At 43.3% G+C, this 24,695-nt stretch overlaps 1 protein-coding gene across 8 annotated transcripts in view; it reads right to left on the bottom strand.

Annotated features, from left to right (window-relative positions):
- The window catches only part of STIM1 (stromal interaction molecule 1), a 151,999-nt gene that overhangs the window by 58,392 nt on the left and 68,912 nt on the right, over positions 1-24,695 (bottom strand). For all 8 annotated transcript variants that reach the window (XM_067568291.1, XM_067568290.1, XM_067568294.1 and 5 more), the window contains 3 exons: positions 13,095-13,209; positions 6,322-6,433; positions 3,787-3,902 (listed from right to left, as the gene is read on the bottom strand). In XM_067568291.1, the coding sequence (XP_067424392.1) occupies positions 3,787-3,902; positions 6,322-6,433; positions 13,095-13,209 (343 nt within the window). The remainder of the gene's footprint in view (positions 1-3,786; positions 3,903-6,321; positions 6,434-13,094; positions 13,210-24,695) is intronic.

Raw genomic sequence — 24,695 nt, forward strand, 5'->3', positions numbered from 1 at the left:
GCTAGCATCTCCATTAACAATTTGCTATAAGAGGAAACACATCACAGTAACAGAACATTAACACAGGGTCTCGGGCTGTACCCTTCGCCACGTCCCTTATATCCCATCTCAACAGCTGAGATTGGCTGGGATGCTGTCACTGGTGGTGGGACTTCTCTCCTGTGGAATCTGCTCCTCCAGTCCCAACAGATCACCGAAGTTAGCATGAGTATCAATATGGCAGGTAAGATGTATGAGAGACTTACCTGGCGACCTAGTATGGCTTAAGTAATTCTGCAGCTGTATGACATGAATGAGACTAGCTGCCTCCCTGCCCTAGCAAATGGAACCAGAGAAATATTTATTCACATATTTTAGATCCTTTGGGAGAAGAAGTGCAATGTAAACGTATGCTCATGAGGTGACCATTGCTGTCTGATCATGTTCTATTCCCTTGACAAGAACTATTAAAGAAACAAGCTAAAGTATCTTATCAATTCATCAACAAGTTAACTCTCTTCCCTATGTCGCATTAGAGATATGAGAACTTACCTACTCAAGGTAACATGCAAGCAAGCAGATCACTTCCTTCTCTGCTGAGCATTACAAAAATCATTCTTTCTGGTATAGTATCTGTTTTATTCACATGCTGTGAGAACCTGCAGCCAAACTGATTATTAAACCAACTGCATTCACGAAAACCCCCAAACTATATTTGCCACGTTTTAATGTAATGCATACAGCATGTGAAGTTCAGTCGTCATAAAATCCCAAGGATCTACCTGGTGGCAATCATGCTGGACAAGCCATAAGTGACCAGGTGTCCGCTGGAGCCTCTGCATCGATTTTATTGTTTCATTAGTGAACAAACTTCTGGCATCAAAGACTGGAAAATTCCAGCCAAATATGTTCTGCCTTAATGAGCAAACACAGTATCATCCCTGTCCAAATCTCCACTCCACAATAGTGGTATTATCTTGCTATTTTTTGGATGGCTTTGGCCTTATGTGACTGAAGTGGAACCATGCTTGTCTAATCCAGACTGTGGCTCTTCCAGTCCTCCTAAATTCTGATGTGGCCCCAAGCACCACAAGAGCAGAATTTCTTCAATGAGCATTTCCCTCTCCTTCCCTACAGACAAGAAGCAAGCACTGATTTTTGGTCATTCATAAGAATGAAAGTGAGGCTGCCAAAGCCCGACAGCCTGAACCAAGAGGTGTGTTTTGCAGGTGGTTCTGAATGGGGTCAAATTATTCATCCTTATTTCATCTGGCTGCAAGTTCTCTAGTCTTCATACAACTCCATGGAGATTTCTGTCTCCTGCACTCACGAGCCTCATTGGACTGGTTAGCAGTTCCAAGCTGCCAATGGGAGGAAGCTTTCATGGGAGGCCACCTTTATTTGACTGACTACAAGGAAACTTGGTGTGTCATAGTATTTCCTTTGAATTCACTAAATCCAGCAGTGGGCAAACATTGCCTCAGAACTTAACTGGTGGCCAAGCATTTCCTGAAACATAGATAATCACTCATGCCTGTTCAAACCCGGCAATGCTGCAGTCCTTCAGGAATTAGTTCTAGATAAAGAGCTCTCTGTAGAAAATCCCGTTTTAACCTGGAACATTCCATTAAATGAACTATCAAAGAGCAAATATTAGACATAAAACCAGGTTTTATCCTTTATTTCAATTGTTAATTATTTCCAAGGTATTGCCTCCATCCAGTCACCCAGCTACAATCCCTAACCACAAGTTCTGTACCAGAGACATGTTGACCGTAGTCTAATCAAATATTGCAGTCATCGCATTCATTAATGTTTGTCTAGCAATCTGAACACAGAAAGGGCTCAGCATTACAATGCTCATATGGCTGTTGTAGTGGAATGGAGTATCACAAATGAGGATAATACTGATGCTTCCATTGATGGAGAAGAATAATGTAACATTCACTTGACACAAACACCTTTCATCAGAGGATCTTAAAGCCCTTGACAAACATTCGTTCTCCCAGCACTCGTATGTTGTCAGTTCTTATCTCCAATTCAGAGATGGGGAAAGTGAGGTACAGAGATTAACATGTTCAAGCGCACGTCTTAAATCAGTGGTTCCACCGGAAATTCAACCTGGGAGTCCCTGCTTCCAGTCCTCTACTCTAAGCATTAGCCTGCAATGCCACTGAGCACTATCAAAAATTTCAAAAACTTAGAACATAAACTCAGTAGAAATAATGGAAGCAGAATTGTCTCAAAATAAGAATTTTTCACTTTTGGGAGCAAAACTGGCTGTTCTGCTAATTGTACAAGAGAGGCCTGTAGGGTCAAAGGATTCTGTTTAAACCAGTCAGTTTACATCTCCTCCAGCAGGCAAACATGGCCCCATTAGGTAGCAAACCTCAACTTGTCTGATTCCTGGGCTTGCACTAAGGCAACTCTCACTGAAGACCTGTCACAAAATCACTGGAAAGAGAATGCTAGCTGCACTTGCACCCTGACCTTATCTTTTGGTATGAGAGAGTGGAGGATTCACATCTTGCCCAGATGCCCAAAGATCACGGACTCCACAAAAAGAGGGACAGGGGAAAAACTTAGACTGGGAAGGGAGAATGGACCAAGAAGCTCCAGATTCTCCCGGAAGATACAAGAAGGGTAAGTGAGGAAGACAACCAGCATATAATGGGTTAAAAATGAATAGGGCTAATGTAGCCAGCACAGACCAATAGAGATCTATATGTAATGGAAGGGAGAAGACAAAAAACGGAAAAGAAGAATGATCTCTTACTTTGGGTTTGTATGGTGCCTGGAAAAACAGGGCCCTACTCACCGTGGGATCTCTAGGAGTATGTCTACATGGCAATTAAATACTCACAGCTGGCCTGTGTCAGCTGGCTTGGGATGCAGGACTATAAAACTGTGAGGTAGATGTTTGGGCTTGGGGTGGAGCCCGAGTTCTGGGACCCTATGAGGGGCCTGAGGTCCCAGAACCCAAGCTCCACCCCAAGCCCCAACATCTCCATCGCAGTTCTACAGCCCCGCAGACCAAGCCCCTTGAGCCTGAGTCTGCTAACACGGGCCAGCTGAAGCACTGAATTACAGTGTAGATGTATCCTAGGTGATGCCGTTCCAGAAATAAATACAAAATGAGAAAGGGGAAATGAGTGTAAAAAGGAGAACAAAACGGCAGAAAGGTGAGGAGGGAGATATAACAAATATAATGCACATCAACCAGAATTGCTCTACATGCATTCAATTCCTCAGTTTTCATTCAGCCTAAAATGTCTTCTCAACCAATCCGCACTGCTGTTTTTCTCATCTAAGAACAGGCTATTTTGCCCTTGCCCCACTGAAAGTATAGCGCTGTGACAACATGACAAAACTTTCATGCAAGATAGCGGACAGCTCGATTCCAAATCAGAGAAAAGGAGAGAGTTACCCAGAGACCAGGTGCAGATCTCAGAATTCTACAATGTGGTCTGAACTGTTATTGCATTGAGTACGAGGTGCAACCCACAGAGACTACAGGTCCCAGCATGCAATGCTTCATTTCTGTTATAGCCCACGTCCCAGTCGATAAAAATGCAGGATTGCATACTGGGACATGTAGTCTTTAGGGCTGCATCTCCATATTTAATATGTTGGCAGCTCTGATCTGCTTCCATTTTGTTCAAATCAGGCTATTAGCAAGTTACCGAGGTGAGCTTTGGTAGGGAACACTTTGGTTTCATCGACACTATTTACATCCTACACTCTGTCTCTGGAATGGGTGCTTTCCTTCCACCATTCTCTAATGACCCAGTGCCGCATCTTACTCACAGAGAGGAGGCCCAAACAGCACCGTGTCCAGGGCTTTCAGCTGCAGCTTCTGCCGGTGGCTCCGATCAGTCATTTTCAGCACAGTTCCCATCATGGTGGCGTTGTTTATTGCTAACCTACAGGAAAGAGCAAGTGGTCACATTCCAAACTGGAAATGGCAATTGCATAAAATACCAGGGCATGAGCTCTAGGAGAAGAAATACAATGAACAGGACCAGGGCACTGTCCTCTCAGGTACCAAGGCAAGTGGAAGACCCTTAGAGAACTCAAAACTCAGCCTTTGAAATGGACTGGATATTAAAAAAACAGCATCCTTGGCAATCAGAGGGATTAGCGCAAGAGACAGAAAGAGAAGTGCCATTTTCATTCAGTTAAACCTGGAACTCACGGGCATTCTCCCCCAGACCCACCCAACTCTCTCTACTTGGCCAAACCATCCATCAGTTGCTTCCTCAAATCCATAGTGCTGGCAGTTGACATCTCATCTTTGAACAGCCAACAAAGGAGAGATCTCCCAGAGGGGGGAAAGCCTGATCAGGTCAGCACATCCAGGTTCTGGACAATAGGGAGGGCAGGTAAAACATGCACTGCCACAGATGCCTTATTTTATTACCAGTTACATCACCTTCACCCCACCCTGCCTACAGGCCCCTTGTTAGCAAGAATAACCCTGGGCCTCTCCGTCTGTTAGCTCCACTCCTAATCCAACAGCAAGTGTTTCTCCTGAGTAGCATGAGATTCTGCATTATTTGCATTACTCAAGAACCTAGAGGCCCCACCCAAGAGCATAAACGGCAACATAAAAAGGCCCGACTGCGTCAGACTAGTGGTCCATCCAGCCCGGTATCCTGTCTTCCAACAGTGGCCAGTGCCAGATGCTTCAAAGAGAACGAACAGAACAGGCAGTCATCAAGGGTCCATCCCGTCAGCCACTCCCAGCTTCTGGCAAACAGAGGCTAGCAACACTCAGACCATGCGGCTGCATCCCTGACCATCGTGGCTAATACCCATTGATGGATCTATTCTCCAGGAATTTATCTAGGGCTTTTTTGAACCCAGTTATAGTTTTGGCCTTCACAACATCCTCTGGCAACAAGTTCTACAGGTGGATTGTGCATTGAGCAAAGTAGTACTTCCTTTTGTTTGTTTTAAACCTGCTGTCAATTCATTTCATTGGATGACCTCCGGTTCTTGTGTTATGTGAAGGTGTACATAACACTTCCCTATTCACTTTCTCCACAGGAGTCATGATTTTACAGACCTCTATCTCTATCATATCCCCTCTTCGTTGTCTCTTTTCCAAGATAAGAGGTCCCAGTCTTTTTAATCTCTCCTCATACGGACGCTGTTCCATACACCTAGTCATTTTTGCTGCCCTTCTCTGTACCTATTCCAATTCTAATATATCTTTTCTGAGATGGGGAAACCAAAACTGCACACAGTATTCAAGGTGTGGACATACCATGGATTTATGTAATGGCATCATGATATTTTCTGTCTTATCTATCCCTTTCCTAATGGTTCCTAATATTCTGTTAGCTTTTTTGACTGCCACTGCACATTGTGTAGATGTTTTCAGAGAACTATCCACAATGACTCCAAGATCCCTTTCTTGAGTGGTAACAGCTAATTTAGACCCCATCACTTTGTATGCATATTTGGGATTATGTTTTCCAATGTGCATTCCTTTGCATTTATCAGTATTGAATTTCATCTGCCATTTTGTTGTCCAGTCACCCAGTTTTGTGAGATCCCTTTGCAATCTGCTCTGGAATTAACTATCTTGACTAGTTTTGGATCTTCTGCAAATTTTCCCACCTCACTGTTTACCCCTTTTCCCAGATCATTTATGAATATATTGAACAGTACTGGTCCCGGTACAGACCCCTGGGGGACACCACTATTTACCTCTCTCCATGCTGAAAACTGACCATTTATTCCTACCCTTTTGCTTCCTATCTTTTAGCCACTTACTGATCTAAGAGAGGATCTGCCCTCTTATTCCATGATTGCAGGTGAGGGCATAACTGTGCTAAGTACAGTATACACACAAGATAGTCCTTGCCCCAAAGACTTTACTTTCTGCACAGACAAGTCAGATAAAGGGTGGGAGAAAGGAAGGATTATCCACATTTTACAGATGGGGAACCAAGACGAGAGAGATTCAGCGAGTTGCCCACAGTCACCGATGGAGTCTGTGAGACAGCCAGGAATTGAACCCAAATGTAATTTGTCTTAAACCACAAGATCCCACTTCCCCTATGGTGTAGCCAGGTCCTGTTGGCTGAAGTAGCGAGAGATGAAATCTAGGATTCAGCTCGGTTTCTCCCGTATGGTAAAGTATAACATTTACCCTCAAGTTGTTTCCCTCCCCAAACTCCACTAGGGCACATTGCACCGGTGCAGAGGTCCAGGACAAAGCATATACACCATTTAAATCCTCAAAATAGGACTTAAGTGGTACAGGCCTTGCGCTGGCCCCTCTGCACCAGGGAGAATTTCTCACTCTCACACAAAGATGAAATCAACACTAACCTGGGCATGGCATGTCCACTTAACTGCAGTTTCCTGAAGGTTTCTTCGTACTGTGGCAGTTCTACATAGGTGATTAGCCACTGCACCACCTCATCAACTGTCCAGTTATACACTGTGAGGGAGAACAAACAAACAGTTTAATCCTTTTCCTGCGGAGCTGAAACTTGGCCAGCTGGCAGCACCAACACATCTGCTATCTCCATCATACCAAACATCCAGGACAGAAGCCTCACCTGACACATCCCTTTCTCCTTATGTACAGTAAAGATAAAAGCTGTGGAGGGTTGTCACAGAGTAGCTGGTCCCCGTAGACATTAAGCCCAGCTCCCCTGGACCAGAGCAGGTGGGCCCAATCTGGCTAATTAAAGAGGGCTGGGCTACACCTGGGCCTGTTAAGGGCTGCTAGTCAGTAGGAGGGAGAGGAAGGATGGAGACAGGCTGAGTCCTGGAGTACGGGGGGAGCCACACTGGAGTGGAGTTAGCTCCTGTGGTGGGTCCCTGGAGCCAGGGGCCAGCGGCTCAGGGAAGCAGCCCTTGCAGCTGCTGCTCCAGAAAGGGAGCAGAGTTGGCTGAGGCTAGGAAGCTGCCAGAAGCGGGAGTGCCAGTGACCCCTGAGGGGATGGGCCCTCAAGCCTGGGGCCAAGGATGGAGTTAAGTCCGTTTTCTGTTTGTTTGATACCTCTGTTAAAGAAATACACCTCCTTGACAGAGACTGGGTGAGGCAGCGCATGTTTTGGAGCCAGAGAGAATGCAAGCTCAGTGACAAGGATTTTAATCCTTCATTGCTGAAAGGCTGCCTGTGTGTCTGAACAGCACATTTCAAGGAAACAGCAGAAAGCTGTATTAGGAGTGCTGGAATGCACCAGACAAGCCCCTCATCTCCATGGAAACATGGCACAAATCTGGCAGCATTTCAGGCACAGAGAAGCCACCTTAAATAACTAGAGAAGCCCTGCAAAATGTCATGTAGGAAATAATTCTGCATTGACCAGTGGGAATTGGCTAGGTGACCCTATAGGTTTTTCACTCTGTAACATCTTTGATTATGTGATGATTTTTCATAGTCTGTCCTGTATCTATGACAAGCATACGGTGCCTAAAGACTGTCACTTTTCCCAACAGCAATCTAAGGCCATAAACCTTACAGCTCATGGGAAGAGGCCGATGACGGCATCAGATAAAGCAGCACTCTGAAACAGCTCTTGGCAAAGATCACGTTCCATGTCCTCACTGTGTGCATTGAAGCACAATCCTGACTCCTAGACAGCAGTCTGTAGCTTTATCATAGCCTGGAAACGGAGAGGCTCTCAAGAGCCGCAACACAAAGCACTCAGGAGACAGAATAAGAATGGTCTATGTAATTGATTTGCTGGAAGGAAAAAACAGGTAATTTTACAGTACTTTCTTCACCTCTTTCACATACTTTGTGCAGCTTCCAGAGGGAATTACTTGGGCCCCAACTTTCAAAACAGTGTCAACTAATTTTAGGTGCATTCACTTTGAAGGAGTTCAACTTGGGACACACAGCTGTGGTATCAATAGACTCCAAAATGAGTGGACAGTGGAAAATTTTGACCTATGAAATGAGTTTTCTGTCTTGCCTTTAATCTTTATTGTACCACAATGACACTGTGAGGCTAGAAAGAAGCCAAGCAGCAATAAAATCATTAACAAGGGTGAACGGGGTGTTTGCTCTACTCTAATATGTCTAGTGTTGCCTGGTTCTTCGAGTGGCATTTAGATAAATCCCAAATAATTCCAACAGGATCCTCTATTTGAAGTCCAGTCACTGCTTTACTTGGTTATGACTATTTCACATTCCTCTTTTTGTACATTCTTCTATCCAGGATTTCTAAAGAGATCTCTTACACACACAGTGTTTTTAGGTCTCCAGCTGGCTACCACAGCCCAACTCACCACCCCTAGTCTGAAATGGTTCTATTACGTTGAAGTCAACAGAGTTGCGCTCACTAATACCAGTAGTAATTTATACCCCAGCTCCCTAACTTGGAATGGATACCTAAGAATGTAAGAAAATCTTCCACTTCCCTCTGAGGAAATGAAAACCTCTAGCTGGAGAGAAGGCCTGACAAGGTGGGAGTTCCCCTGTTTGACAGAAGTTAGTGTCAAATATGGACAGCCAGAGGAAAGGGATACAATTGTAATGCAATATCACGGGATTGTCAGTGAAGAGAGATGCAAAGCAGCACAAAACAAGACAGCAAACTCCACCAGTTTAAGAAAACTCTCTACAGCATTAAATTATATGATACTTGACATGATGGAAGCCAGACTGTGGGCCATAAAACATTTCCTTTCCATCTGGCAACTATCAAGCATGAACATATCCAAGGGAATTAAAAATTAAAACAGGATCTTAAGAATCTGGTGTTAAAAACCAAAGCCTTCCAATCTATACCAATGAGCATCATTGAGTGTCAATGCCCACTTCAAGCATTTAAAAAAAACACCACCACAAAATGTAATGCTAATTTGGATCCTGATTCTGCTGTCAGAGGCAAGTACCAAACTATTCAGATTTACAGCCTTCTTCTCTGCCCCTACTTTAATCATAGAATCATAGAATATTAGAGTTGGAAGGGACCTCAGGAGGTCATCTAGTCCAACCCCCTGCTCAAAGCAGGACTAACCTCAGCTATATCATCCCAACCAGGGCCCTGTCAAGCCTCAGCTTAAAAACCTCCAAGGATGGAGATTCCACCACCTCCCTAGGTAACCCATTCCAGTGCTTCACCATCCTCCTAGTAAAAAACTTTTTCCTAATGTCCAACCTAGACCTCCCCAACTGCAACTTGAGACCGTTGCTCCTTGTTCTATCATCTGCCACCACCGAGAACAGCCTAGCCCCATCCTCCCTGGAACCCCCTTAATATAAAAGCGTCTCTAGATTTTGCACCTCCTACCTACCAAGGAGAGGAATTACAGCCTCCAGCACAAGAAAATTGCTAGAAATACCAAGTCATTCTTGCTTATAATAGATCCCCACTCTCGGACCAATTGAATTCTTATCGCTCCAAATTCTGTGCTGTTAAACCTCCTCACTAGAGAGTACAGCAAATACCTACCTATCTGATAGTGCTGCCCTGAGCCATCTAGAACTTTTTACTTTATTAAAGAAGGCTTCTCTCTGATGGTTGCTGTACTACCAGCTCTGTGCCCTTTGAGAGACATTTTCTGCTTCGTCACATCTAAGTTCATGTCACAGTTGATCATCTGCTTAAAACCGTGGCCGCTGGGTATGTTTCCATGAATTCAAGCCCTGGTTTCCTCAGAAGTTGCCTATTTTAGTCTTTCATTTTGACATTATGTTTCTGTCTTGTCTTTATTTTCTTAAAGGAACTGTCTAAGAAGCAGTCCAGAGTCCACAAAGCTATGGGAGAGCGAGCTGGAGTCTATTCTGCCTGAACTTCAAAGCCAACAGCTGAATGCTAAGAGCAGAATCTTTCTTTATGGTGACAATGTAAAAGGCAAAAAACAGTTTGATTTTCAGACCTCAGCAGAACCTACAGGCATGGCAGTTAGCAAAAGCATTTCATTTGTAAACTGAACAAATCTGCTCTGGGTGTCAAGTCAGCGAGAGACTCCCATCACACCATTTCAAAGTCACGTTTCCGAAGACAACTACAGCAAGAAAGTTGGGCCTGATTCCACCAGTCTTCCACAATGGATGTGCTACTGAATTCAAAAGAAGCTCATGCTCAGAGGGATTAGCCTCTGTATGAGAATGAGAATAACCTTGAAAACTAACCATTTCATATTTTATTAGGAAGATAAAGCATGGTCCGGCAGAAAAACTGAAGTGCTAATTAAGCCCAATTCAGCAAGGGGGAAAACATGTAACAGAAACATTTAAAGTAAATGCTACTTAAAATGTGTTTCAGAAAAAAGAAGAAAGCAAAACAACCAAAGAAATGGATCTTGAAAGCATCCTCGATGTTCCAGCTCTTAATAGCTTCTGGGTTTAAACTGACATTCAGATACACTTAAGCAAAGCTGTTTTGTAAATAATGATACAATAGAATAAATATTTCTAATATCAGGCTTTCCTCGAACACACAAAAGACAGAGTGCCCTTTAGCATCTCTCTGATTTTTAAAGTGCTTTCGACAAGAAGTTTTAAACATATGGGCCACCGTGTGTACAGGAGAATAAAATAAATGGGACAGGGAACCAAACCATTCAGATATTTTATTGGTTTTAAATACCCCATTTTTCTGTTCTTCTCCCAACCATTTTCTCCAGAGAAAGTTTCCATGTGGTTGTGATTTGGGGCCTAGAAAAGTGATTCCAGATTCATGCATGTCCTTGCTTCATTTTCCAATACCACAGACTCTCATGCTGTTGCGGATTTATTAAGTCTGCCCTCATAGACAATAACAGATTATTAAACCAGTCATTGTTGTTTTTAAATTATATACAGCCACATGTCAACACTGCACTTTGAAGACAGATGCTCCCTGCCCCCAAAGAATTTATAGTCTAAATGAGACAGACCAAACACAAGAGAAGAAACAGGACAAGGCTGAAAAGCTGAAAGGTTCGGAGGCTGTCAATGAACTGATCAGAAGATTGCTTGAAGAAGTGGATTTTAATGAGACTTTATGAAACTGCCCGATGGGTGGTTTTAATAAGGGATTTGAAGGAGGGGAGGAGAGGACGGATGGCAGAAAAGGCTGTTCCAGCTGCTGAGGGCAGGATGATAGAAGGGTATGAATGAACTAAGGGGGAAGGACGTGTTATGAATTACAACCCTTGTCAATGCACATACACTGTGGCAAGCTGGCTGCACATGGCACAGTGCATGGATTCTGCAACTGGAAACTCTGTGGTAGTTTCATTTAAAATTAAAAATGGAGGTTTTAAATTCAATAAATAACAGTCCGTTAGTACAGTGGCCCGATAGCTGTTTTAGTATCATATTCCACTTATTCTACATTGCCCCCACATTATCCTTGTTGAGGTAAAGCAGATGTTTGTATTTATTAGCACTGGTCAAGAACTGGAATTCCCATTCCGAAGAAAATTCCAAAATGTTATGTAGCTAGATTAGATAAACAAACACGCATATATTGTTCTGAACAGGAACAAAAAATAAACACAAATTTCCAAGTGTCCTGCAGAACAGGAATTCCAAAGCTTTGTTGGGAAAACATCAAAAATGGCATTTCATTTTGGTCTTTTTGAAGTGGTTCCAACTTTCCCCAAGCTGCCCGAAGTCCTGGTAATTCATCAAGTGGGAAGCATGGGAGCCCAGGTTCTACGGCAGCTGGTGATCCTGGGAGCCCGACGCTCAGGCAGACAGCTCTGGAGTCAGAAGGTGGGCAGGAAACCAGGCAGGTTTCTGACGGAAACATGCCTGGCTTCTTTTGAAAGTTTCGTCGACACCGACACATTCCTGTGGAACATTCTGATTTCGACAAATCAGCATTTTCTAACAAAAAAACCATCGCATCTAATTTCTCAACATTTCTGACCAGTTCTAGTACTTATAATGTATCACTGACGCAGAGATGTTGCCAGGGGAAGCTGGAGATTTGGGTAGCAGGGCTGAGAACGCATGGGGATTTTGGCCCCATGAGAGGCGGTTCAAGACTGTGGAATAAGCACAGTTAGCTGAATGCTTTTGCTAACGTTTTCAGTAGGGGCACAATTCATGTTGACAGTTACATTGTTAGGTTTCAGAATTAACAGCCCATTGAGATGGGTGAGGCAATAATGGTGATAACATCCAGAGCCATAGCAAAAAGGCAGGCAGGGGAAGTATTTGTAGAGAGAGGCAGAATTGGCAGCTGTATATTGATCAGGAGACGCTGACACCCTTTCTCAAGGTAGTATGCAATCTAGAGGTGTCTTTGGGATCCCCAGTTACGTCAGCAGCACCAGGCATTACAGGTGAGCAGAAATGCCGTTTTCTTTCTGCATTTACAGTAAGATAGAAGATTATGGTCAGCTCTCTACTGTGGATCTTGCCATGACCATTCACGTCTTTGTGACCTGCCAACCGGATTATTGTATTGAGCAGTCTCCGGGGCTATCTTTAAAAACCACTCAGAGGTTTCAGCTAATACAGAAACAGCTGCCCACTTGCTGTCAGCCTCAGGGAACATATAATACCTACTTGTTTTCCAGCAGCCGCACGAGCTTCCTACTTGGTTCTATGAAACCATGCTCTAAAGCAGGGGTGTCACACTCATTTGCTATGGCGGGCCAGATTTGAATTAAATGTACTTCAAGTGGGCCATGCATACCATAAATCAAAATACTAGGCACTTTTGGAGCGCTGTGTCTCGTGCGCTGCCACCAGAGTACACAGATCTCGTGGCAGCGCACGACGCCGTGAGATCTCATGGCGTCCTACTCCCTGGCAGCAGCGCGCAACACGGCCAGAGGGTACAACGCAGCGAGATGTCACGGCAGCATGTGCTGCCGCCAGGGGCCGGACCAAAAAGGTTGGCGGGCCAGATGTTTAACACCCTTGCTCTAAAGGATACAATTCTAGTGTTTGTCCAGTCTACTTTGAAATGTCTCAAGCAGTGGGACTCTCAACAATGCCCTTGGAAAACAATTCCACAGACTAATAGTCCTCACATTTAGATGATTTCTGTGGGTGATAGAAAGGTTAGGGGAGGGAGTGAGGCAATCTGGAAAACTAAGCCCATGCAAGAAGTGACAGAAGAGGCTGGAACCATGATTTTTCTGCTGAAAATACAACCAATATGGATGCATCAGTGTTTAGATATGAGAATTTTTACCTTCAGACGTCTTCCATGACTTCCAGAGATCTTCCACGCTGATGAGTTTATCCTCTCCATGGAAGGTGCTGTGTTTGACTGTTGGGTCATGATAATTTAAGTCTTCCCGCAGGAACTGGGAAAAGAATACAAAGGGGTTATTCATCAGTTCCTAGATCGTTAAAGCCAGAAGGGACTGCTCTGATAATTTAATCAGATCTCCTGCATAATACAAACCACAGACACTCACCTAGTGATTTCTGTAGCAAACACATAACTTCCACGGAAGGTTGTGGAATTCATATCGAGTTTTTTAAGGACACATTGAACAAACAACTGTCAGGGATGGTCTAAGTACACTTGATCCTGCCTCAATACAAGGGACTGGACTTGATGACCTCTCAAAGTCCTTTCCAGACCTACATTTCATGAGGATTTTGTTTGTGCTTTCTCATCTCTCTTAGAAAGAGATTCAGCTTTGATTTAAAGACATCATGGAATGGAGAATCCACCACATCCCTTGGAAAGTTGTTCCAATGGTTAACTGCCCTAACTGTTAAAAATGTACAGCTTATTTCTAGTCTGAATTGGTCTAGCTTCAATCACTGGATTGCATTTTGCCTTTTTTGCTAGATTAAAGAGACCTCTACTATCAGGAATCTCTTCCCCATGTAGATGCTTGCTGTCCATGATCAAGTCACCACTTAGCCTTAAGTCTCTCACTGTAAGGCATGTTTTCCAGACCTTGCATTTGGCTGTATTGTTCAACTGAGCCCACTTTACCAAGAGATCCAGACCACACTATGTCATCTGCACATTTTACCTACAATTATTTTATATCATGCAAATAATGAAAACAAGAGACAAATAATGAAAATAAGCAACATTTAAAATCACCTAATCAACAGAAGCAGCCAAAGAAGAAGAGGATTTGGTGACCTGTTACTCCCTTGATGTGTCCTACTTTTCTGGAGCCCACTGGGGAAACTAACCAGATTAACTTCATTTTGAGAATGAAAGAAACTGAAGCGAACTTGGAAATAACTCAGACTGAGTAGCATCAGGTTAGTGTGTTTTGGAGTATTATTCATCCCTGCCCTGGACAGTTTATACCCAAGTAACTAAACATGAACATCCTCTACAGTGCATTTGGAAAGTTCGATTGTGAGAAGGCAAATCAGGTCATAGCCAATAAATTACTTGCAGAAGAAAGGAAATGTGTATTTTAAATTAATATGGAAAACTATTCAGGCTTTCTGGACTCCTACTTTTTCTTTTCTTTAGATTACAGTCCCCCCAGGCATTCACCTGTATGTTATAGCAAGAGATGTAAACTACTCCAGTGCAACAGGACAAAAACATAAATATGATTATGACCAGCTTATATTTGTAGGGCTTCATCAACTGACACAGACGTCACCTCAGACACTGTGAAATACAGCTCTGGTATGTCGGACACTTTACTACCAAGGCTGTAAGGTCAAGCTGCCCACAGAGTTCCAACTTTACTTCATAAAGGCTCTTCCCTTGAGCCTCTTCCTTGCTTTGCTTCAAAGCTCACCCAGAGCAGTTGGAAACTAAGTTTTCAAAAAGATATGCTTCAGTTCATGTGTAAAACTAGCAATCGCAGACCCGACTGGACAGGATTACAAATGCATGGATATTAATATGGCCAAAGAGGCACTGCCTGACAAAACACATTATTGTGAGTAAACAAAAGCACAAAAATAAGTGTGCAAGACCAGTGGCAAACCATCTATCAAGGGCACAAAATGCATATTTGACTATGTTATTAGGTACATACAATTCGATAGTGTGACCTTTTAAAGACATGTATGTTAATGTGCAGAGAAGCACTGTTCAGTGTTTGCCAGCAGGCTGAAAAACTTCCATTTTGTACGTACAACTGGACATGTTAAGCACTCTCTTGGCAAGCAAAATCCCTTATTATCAGAGACTTACATTGCTCTCTTTTCAAATGCACTAGGTTCCTATGCTGCACTTATACAAAAGCCTATATGTATACACCCAGCATGTACTCTACAATATTCTTAAAATCCTTTTTTTTTCTCTTTGGCTCAGAACAGCGCTGCTGAATAGTGGTGAAAAGACCACATTGATTTAGCTGAACGGTTTGAAGTTACAAACGCTAAAAAAGAAAATCTGACCACCACTGTGTGACACCTGCTCCTCCCTTCAATTATTCTCAGCACTACTAGTTTATGTTCCATTATGGTTATAAACTTCACAGGACACGAAGCCAGGACTCCCATTTGAGGGAGAACAGCTTTAAGTTAGTAAATAGGTGAGTCAAATAAGGGAGCAAAGCAAACGATGCAAACTTGTCTATTTCCCCCTTCTTTGACTTGTGATCTTACATGGGGTATGCAGCAATGTCATCTGGAGTTGCCACACCATGCTGCTAAGAGTGCCTGTAAACACCCACAGGGATGCAGGGGATCAGCTGTTGCTCTGTATATTTAGCTCAGGGAGCACAGAAAGGAAAAGTGATCTCTCAGCTTTCCTTAAAGAGAGAACCATCAAACCAGATTTCCAAGGACTCTCAGAAGAGGACAGTGTTGTACGGGATTTTGAACTTCTCTAAGGGAAGCAGAGAGCTGGATTTGATAGCATTATGAGACACCCAACTCCTCTGACAAGCTGTTAAGGTGACCTATTTGTGATCTGCACAAAGGGCAGAGGCACAATATAACACAACTTTATTTCCTACCACATCTTTCAGATAAACTAACTGCTTTGACACATTGAAGACCATTAAATTGTGAAAAATGGAGCTTAATTGAATGTTAAAATTTGGTTTCCCCTTTCATTATCTATTTGCAGAGAAGGTCACCAAGTGCCCAGGAACCACAGTGTGCTGCCATCACGTTACAGAAGATAAAAGAGATTTCAGCTGAGGCAAGTGTGATAACTTCACAGATAAATATGCATTCTCCTTAACTAAGGTATTTTGTCTACTTAGTGCCCTTAAGCACACATTGTTTACTGCCAGTATCCAAACCCAAATGCAGTATATTGTAACAAACAACATGGGTTGTGAATGGTGGCCTGACTTTACAATATAGCCAACAATACCTGTACAGCAATCTCCATGTCAAAGATGACCCAATTTGGAAGTATGATGAACAGAATTACCATGACAGGAAATGGCCCACATAAGCAGAAGAGACCACTGCTGGAAGCAGCAGTCAACAGCCATTTTGCATTGTCATACTTTAAAGGAAAGTTAGATGGTGTTCAAACCCAACTGGAATGAGAATTGTGAAACACAGCAAGGGCTGTCAAACGTCAACACTTGCAAGAGAACACCATCTACACACAAGAAAAGGAACAAGGGACTAAGCACCTGTATAACACTGAGCAGAAAAAGCATTTACATTAAGAGGTGAACAGGTGAACATAAGAACGGCCATAGTGGGTCAGCCCAATGGTCCATCTATCCCACTATCCTGTCTTCCAACAGTGGCCAGTGCCAGGTGCTTCAGAAGGAATGAACAGAACAGGCAATCAGCTGTCCACTCCCAGCTTCTGGCAATCACAGGCTAGGGACACCCAGGGCATGTGATTGCATCCCTGACTCTCTTGGCTAATAACCAAGTACAGACAACTTGAGGATTTCAGTAAAGTGAAGGGGGTGGGTGGAGAGAAAAAACACCAAAGGAAATATGGCAACTCCTAGTGTCTGTAACATATGGCTACACAGACCATGTGAGATACACCATTGCAGGTGTTCAAGTCACTGTAACTCAAGTTACTGATAAATAGCATCAGATAACCACAAATCTCTGAGGTATACTACTTGGCTTCAAGGTTAAGACCCAGTGTAGCTAAATGGGACACGATTCTCAGAATTACCGTTTCAGGCTGTCTGCAGACTCGGATATCTCTATAATGGTTACTTTAGGTTTACAGTCCGTCAGAAAGGTTTCTTTGCAACCAACAGGCTTTGGAGACATTTTTAAAATGAGAGCTTCAGATTCTTGAATGCAATTATGTGGCACCTTTAGAAAAATGCATAATTATAAAGCAATTTACGTTTGCATAATCTCATTAAACATTTTAACCCTCTGGTTGCCGAACACTGGGAAAGGCTCACCTACCTCTCCACATGGCCCCACTAACAGTAGAGAGACAATAAAACTTGGCTGCAGATATTTTTTGATCAATACACACCTGGAATTTAAATAGGAAAAATATCCCAGACTAAAATTTGTTCAATTAAGTCATAAGATGGAGGTGTCCTTAAACAGAACTGGAGCCACCTTTGACTGAACATGAAGATCACAGATCGGTTGCTAATTAGAAGGGTTTTCCCATAAGAGCCAGGCCTCTCTCTCTCTCTCTTTTTAATTAGGGTCACTGCTATCATCTTTAAACTTGATGAAAATTCATCTCCACAAAGGGAAAACACAATGATGCTTTAAAAGGACAGTGTAAGGTTGACAGACAAATTTTCGCTGGCCTTAAATATAGCTTTTAAAAAATCAGACCTTAATTTAGAAAAAAAAATGTGTCAATTACATCCCCCATGAAAAAAAGATGGCTGAAGTGTATATGAAAATCCCAATTTCTCAACTGAGCAAAGACTAACTCACCACAAAGCCAGAACGTTGGGTTTCATTTGCACTCCTGGGCACGCACACATCACAACTGCTCCATCGCTCTGCTTGTACATTTCAACTCCAGCCTGCTCACAAGAATGGAGCAAGCAGAGTGGAGGGATAACTCAACATGCCAAAAAAGGCAGCAAGAGGAACTTCAGGCCTGCTGCCTTTCAGAGCATCTGCTGAAGATGTATGAATTCTCACAGAGAAACCAGGTGGCTGAACTCAACCTTCAGAATAACCCCTGGCTTCCCCCTCCCTCGCTAGTTCAAGAAAGCTAACAGAGAGAACAATTAAAGGTGGACAATAAGGCAACTGACTCAGAAACAGGGCCTTGCTAGCGTTAGGGATGCTCCACTACAATCCAGCAGGGGACTCCCAATTCGCACACTATGGAATTGGAAAACAACTCCAAGGCTCTGCTTTTACGACAATGTCTGGCTCCAGGATTAAAGCCTCTTCTATTATGCACAAATAAGCCTATATTCATCAGAACCTGGAGAGCCTGACCGCAATCTAGGTTATGGTTATACAGCAAAAAAAAACCTGCATCAGCGAGTCTCAGAGCTCAGGTCAACTGACTTGGCTCCCAGGGATGATGCTATGGGGCTAAAAATAGCAGCGTAGATGTTTTGGGCTCCAAGCCCTCCCACCTCACCGGGTTTCAGAACCCAGGCTCTAGCCTGAGCCCAAACGTCTACACGGCTTTTTCTAGTGACGAGGCACAAGCCCTGCAAACCTGAGTCAGTTGACTTGGGCTCTTAAGACTCGCTGCCAGGGGGCCTTTTTTGCTGTGTAGACACAACCCTAGAGAACTTCCCTTGGCCTACGTTATTATGTTTACTTGAGCACACAAGAAACAAATAGCTCCCATTCTTTTGATGTCGCTGGCTACCATTAAGCTAGAGGGCTGGGTGGTCCAGGTTCCCTAATCCGTGAGCTACTGACAGTTTTCCAGTTGCCTTTCTGCCCATACCAACTCATTGGGTATCTCAGACCAAGCCTTTGCTCGTGGGGTCATTGTGGACTATTTCTGCGATCATTTTCTACACAAATTCACTGAAGTGGTGTTACATTCTACTGTTATTCTTAGGATAAGCTCATGTTTTAGAAAAACAACTGCTCTATTTAATCTGAAGATTAAACATAAAACTCAGTCATATAGATTCACATTTGTGAGCATTTATATCCATTCAAATAATCTGCCCACTAGCTGCCCTCCAACCGCCAATGAAGAAAGGTTTTAAATACATGAAAAAATAAGGAGGATCTTATAGCCTTAAAAGTTGGAGAACAATGACTCAGCAAGCAAGTCTATCTTCAGGTGCAGATGTGCCCAGGCAGGCTACCACTGACCACATGATTTACAATTTCTTTACACAGAAACAAGCTCCTGCACAGATTCCCATATAAGCTTCTCCAATGGCAATGAATTACATGAGGTAAATTGCATCGTGTAGCCTGGAACCACAGTACTTTGCAATACTTAACTCTGCCAATAAGCAAACAGAGATGATAATACATTTCCTGCAGTTGCAGAGATCCATACAGAAATATTTACATAGAAATATTTGCACATAAAATGCAAACAATGCAAGCTATTCTAAAAGTGAATTCAACAAGCAAACACACTTGGATTCATAAAGAACATGCAAATTCAAAACCTACATTACATTATTTATTCTCCACTGAAAAATGAAAAAAATTAATATATAGCTTTGCTGCTTTTTCAAATTTGGATCCGAAGATGGTGACTGATGTTGATACATCAGTTCTGGAAACAAGTATATCAACTGAAGGAAAGTCAGAGAACCACCACAATTGTGAAGGGACCAACTTGAAAGGAAAGATTAAAAGAAGTTAAATAATGGTAAGTCGACTGTTTGCACTGGAGGAGTTCAGAACTCACTGTGCAACTTGAACACATCACTTTTTGACACAGAAGTGAGTGTACTACACAATAAACCACAAAGCAACTTTGCTCCCCCCTTAACTCACTACCTTGGTAACATCTCATGGCACCACGGGGCATTTTCAGGTACGGTCTGTCCTTTCAATTGATGGCATACAGCTGCCTTCTTGCGTGGTTTCTCAGCATAGGAGTCTTAGGGCTCCTCCGCCGCTTCTGGAGGGTCACGAAGCTGTGGTGGCAGAGCACATTCTTCATCTGCGCTTGGCTAAAAAGGTGGCTGCCCTCTTTCCTCTCAAATGTGGAATTCACTAGCCAGCTATGCCTTTGTCAGCTCCCGATTAGATTCAATCGTGTGCTCTACAAGGGCTGCATGTGATGACCCTTTCGAGACTTCAGCTGGTGCAGAACGCAGCTGCCTGATGATTTACTGGTGACTCACACATGGAGTGGCACATTTTGCCATCTGCTCCACAGACTGCATTGGCTTCCAGTTTATTTCCAGGTGCAATTTATGCTACGATTACTATGCTTGCTATGGTTGGGTCCTCGGCATGAGATGCTGTTCTCTCTCTGTGCTTTACTTCACCAGATGAGATCAGATGGGATATCGGAGGTGAGATTAGCAAATCTGGGGTAGAGCTTTCTCAATGCAGGGGTCTTGACTCTGACAATCCCCTCCCCACCCCTCACCCAGACAAAGCCTGCATTTGTTCCCCAACTGGACATGTTGCAGAGCCTATCTATTAACATAGGCCTTGTCTGAGGACAGAGGAAGAGCCGGAGCCATGTTATGCTCCCCTATCCCCACTTCAAAAAAAAAAAATCTGAGAGTCCCAGGGTATGTCTTCACTGACGGTGGCAAATTCACCACCATCAGATTGATCTATCCGGATCGATTGAGCAGTCAGTGAAGACCCTCTCAATCAATCTGGAAGTCGACGCATTAAAACCACCTCCTCAAGTGGCGTAGCGCTGCGTCGACAGGAACACATGAAGATGCCACGTAGAAGAGGAGTTACGAAGTCGGTGGGAGTTATGCAAGCTACTACATATAGTTGTGTAACTCCAGTTGACTGCCGCCAGATTTCCAGGTAAGTGTAGACCTGGCCCCAGATTCATTTGTAGGAAGCACACAGCTACATTCCTGCTGAAAATCTGCCTTCGCATATTACAACTAACTAACTTCAAGGTTTTTAGATGCCCACAATGGATTAGTAAAGCTTTATCAGAGAAGTCTTCCCAAGTAGCAACCCTCAAAGTCTACCTTATAACCCACCATGTCAGAGATGACTGTATCCAGCAGAGAAAGACGTGGGATAAAACCCTTGTAACTGCTTCAGTGAAGAGCAACGGATCTTTAAAAACTAGAGCGACATGGCGCTGCATCACAAAGGCTGATTTTTCTCTCTTACAGCTGTTGAGAAGTCATCTTCTTGACATATGAAAGGTTAATGGCCTGCGAATCCTGTCGCCTGGGTAATAGGCAGAGAGAGAGAACCGAAGGAGACAGACAATCAAACTAACCCTGTATCATTAGCAGTCCTTGGCACAAACGAGTCTGAGGGGAGGATTTAGGCTTATTTCCAACAGTTGTCACAGCAGACAGGAATGTGCAATTGGGCCTCCAATTGAGAACTCACTCAATGGCTCTTCTGACTTCTGATATTCTCCTCTTTCATCAAGCCACAGAAAACATGATGACAAAGACAAATTCTTTACAGCAGAGCTGCTGAGGCTGTGACTGCCCCACAGTTAAGCAGAACAGATGGAGAATTTGAGAAAGACAGTCTAGTGCACTACAGGATGCTGTAATTTCTCATCTTTTAGCTGAGTTTTAATTCCCAGACAAGTTATAAGTGGGCAACCCAATGAAAATTAGCCATTTCAATTGGCTGAAATACTAAGATTTTACCATTTTTAAGTGAAAAATCAATCTTTATCCACCTCCAGGAATATGCATAATAATGAGGAAAGATTTTCCTCTGCACATTGAGGAATGTCATTTTTTTCCTGCATATTTCTTTTCTAATGGCCACAACTGCCTGTTCAAAGAAGGCTGTGATAGCACTACAAAATTTCCAGAAAAAGATAGCCCAGAGAATGCCACTGAAGACATGAGTCCTGCCCCAAGGAGCGTGCTAACTAGTATGAAACATGACAGAACGGGGGGATAACTAAACAGTTGGCATGGACACAGGAATGGGGAGAAGATGGGGGGGAACTTCAGAAAGACAGTACTAATGAAGGCTCATCTGTGGCATAACAGAACAAGAAAGACTTATCCACCTAAAGTTGTTTGTGTGTGTTTTGTATTGTATCTACTTTAAGTAACTATATTAACTGGCTAATTTCTTGTATGTATCCTAGCAGAACTGGGTCTTATGGTGGGTCTTGGAGTGGCAGATGGCCTTGCAGATTAGCTCTGGGAGGGCATTCAATGTGTAAGTGTAGCATGGAAGAAAGCACAAGGACAGCTGTGTGAGAAACAGACAAATGAGGTAACAAGAGTGGTGTCACTGAAGGAATGGAATGAGTGGCATGGGAAATGATAACAGGGTCAGCGACACATGAAGGGCGGATTTAGGGAAGGCCTTGAAGGTGAAGACAAGTAGTACGTGATGTAGTGGAGAAGAGAAGCCAGTGGAGGGATTCAGAGAGAGAACAGTGTGGTCTGACCAATGGGTAAGGAATATGATCTTAGCAGCTGCATTTTGAATGGACTGGAAGGGGTGATGCATAATCAAGACAAGATCTGAAGAGGGCCTGGATGAGATATTTAGTTGTCTGAATAGACAGAAAAGGTGAAGTGTTTTAAACTAGATGGCAGTAATGGTGGCAACTTCAATATATGTTCAAGCCAGGGTTGGGAAGATTCAGAAAACGATCCAGAACTGAGTCCACTAGGAGTGTAATAATATTAATTATTGTTTGTATTATAGTAGCACCTAGAGTTACAGTAAAGTTACAATACAAAAAACAAACATGACAGGTTCTTCCATCAGATCCGATCATCCTGCCTTCCAGCTAAGTAAACTAATTCGTAGATTAACAATAGGTAAAATGTTATCTAGTACATTCAAAGTGCTATACAAAACCTACTCATTAATCCACAAGTCTTTCAACATGGGTTTTATCCCCATTTGTAAAATGGGGAAACTGAAGTAGACAAGTGAGTTGACTGGCCCAAACCCATGCCATGAGTCAGCGGCAGAGCCAGGATTAGAATTCCAGAGTTTATAAAATCATCTGAGGCAAGGAAAAGGGGCTCTACAAAAAGACCAGAGGTTTTCCTCCCAGTGAAAGGGGAATCCAGATGAGAACTCCCTGATCATTCTGGGAAATAAAACTGAGATCCAGAGAGAAGAACCCTGTAGTGACAGAACAGACAATTTGCCTCAGCAAGCTAGGAGAGAAGACGCTGGCTCCAAATTGACACTGTTTCACACTTCGGACTGACGAGCCTTTTCTTTGTGGCAAGGAAAAGGTGCTTCATTATTATGGGCTTGTGTGACACACTGCTTTACTGTTTGGGCTCAGGCAAGAATTTAAATTCCCTGTGCTTCTACTTCCTTATCTACAAAATGGGGATAATACTCCCTCACCCACCTGGGCAGGGCTGTTGGGAAGATTAGTCAATCAAATGTTAGATAGCTTTCAGCATGCAAAGCACTATATGAGAGATAATAGTACTGTAAGTATATCAAATAAATCACAATGGAAAAAACAAAAGCTTCACTTCACAACTCAGAAATTGCAGATTACACTTTTGTAATTTCTTTTAAAAGGATCCAACTGCCCCATCGAAGACCCCAACTCCCTTCCAAAGTGCTTCCAGGCTACAGAATGAGCACAGAACTCAACTCTCCTGTACCGTCTCAAGGAGGTAGCAGGGTCTAGTGGATAGCACTTGTATGGGGGAGGGGAGCAGGGTGGCCTCCTGGATAAGGTACTAGATTGGAGAGTCAAGACCTAGGTTCTCTTGACCTTTGGCAAGTCACATCTCTGTGCCTTTGCCCATCTCTTCTATTCAGGGCAAGGACTGCTTTCGTATGTGTTTGATCAGTGCCTGCCACAATGGGCACCCATCTCAGCTTGGGTCTCTAGGTGCTCCTATCCTACAAATAATAAACAACAGCCTCCTCTATTCTACTGGTCATGCTTTCTATTGATAGTTATATAAGAAAATATCTTATTCTGTCAACAACTGTTTCTCTTGTATGAAGTTAGAAACCAAGGCCCAGTCTACACTGCCGACGGAGGTCGACGTAAAGTCACTTACATTGATTTCCCAACGCCTGCGTCTACACTGGCACTGCAGTTAAGTCAACTTAAGTCGCAGCAAAAGTCAACTTAATAAAACCACCTCTGCACGTGGCATAGCACCTAATTCAAAGTTATTGCTTCGATTTAGCGTCAGTGTAGACAGAACTTAACACACTGAAAAAGCACACCAACTCTTTCCCCTACCACAGCAACATGTACAACAATGGGATAATTTGTCACACCAGGCATGGTAGAAAAATGTAATATCCTGTCAGAGAGGGACAGGAGTCAGAGTTTTCTCAGCTCCCCCAGCAAAGGAGCAGGCTCAGTGGAGAATATGACAGGCTATGAAGAGAAGCAGACTTGGGAACTGGCTCCAAGATTAAACAGAGGAAATCAAATGGTGCCAATAAATCCCCAGGGAAGTAGATCCAGCTGCTATCCTCCAGTCTCAGAACAGGCTGGCAATGTGCACATACAAAAAAGGGCTCAACCAAAGGCTACCTATGAGTAGGCCAGAAGCCCACAGGTTGTTCCTTACTTACCTAGAATAAAGCTGACTGCAGCCAATGTGTAAACACAGAAGAAAAGCCCACAGACTCTAAAGACCCTATGATCCAATACTCCATCTTGACCAGAGACTTGGCTCCTTGGATCAAGATGGAACATTGTATTCTGGGAGCTGCAGTCTCTGCAGGTTGAAGATGAACACAGCCAACAACTAAACGGGAAAATTTCATCAGCGGATCTTTGGCCACCCCGACATGCAGTATTATCCAAAATAGAGTAGCCCTCCTAAAGAGACAGGCAGGAAGGGGAGGA

The sequence above is a fragment of the Emydura macquarii genome, unplaced genomic scaffold, assembly GCF_026122565.2.
Source record: "Emydura macquarii macquarii isolate MOO-44397 ecotype Brisbane River unplaced genomic scaffold, CSIRO-AGI_Emac_v2 contig_2865, whole genome shotgun sequence".
Taxonomy (NCBI): Eukaryota; Metazoa; Chordata; order Testudines; family Chelidae; genus Emydura; species Emydura macquarii.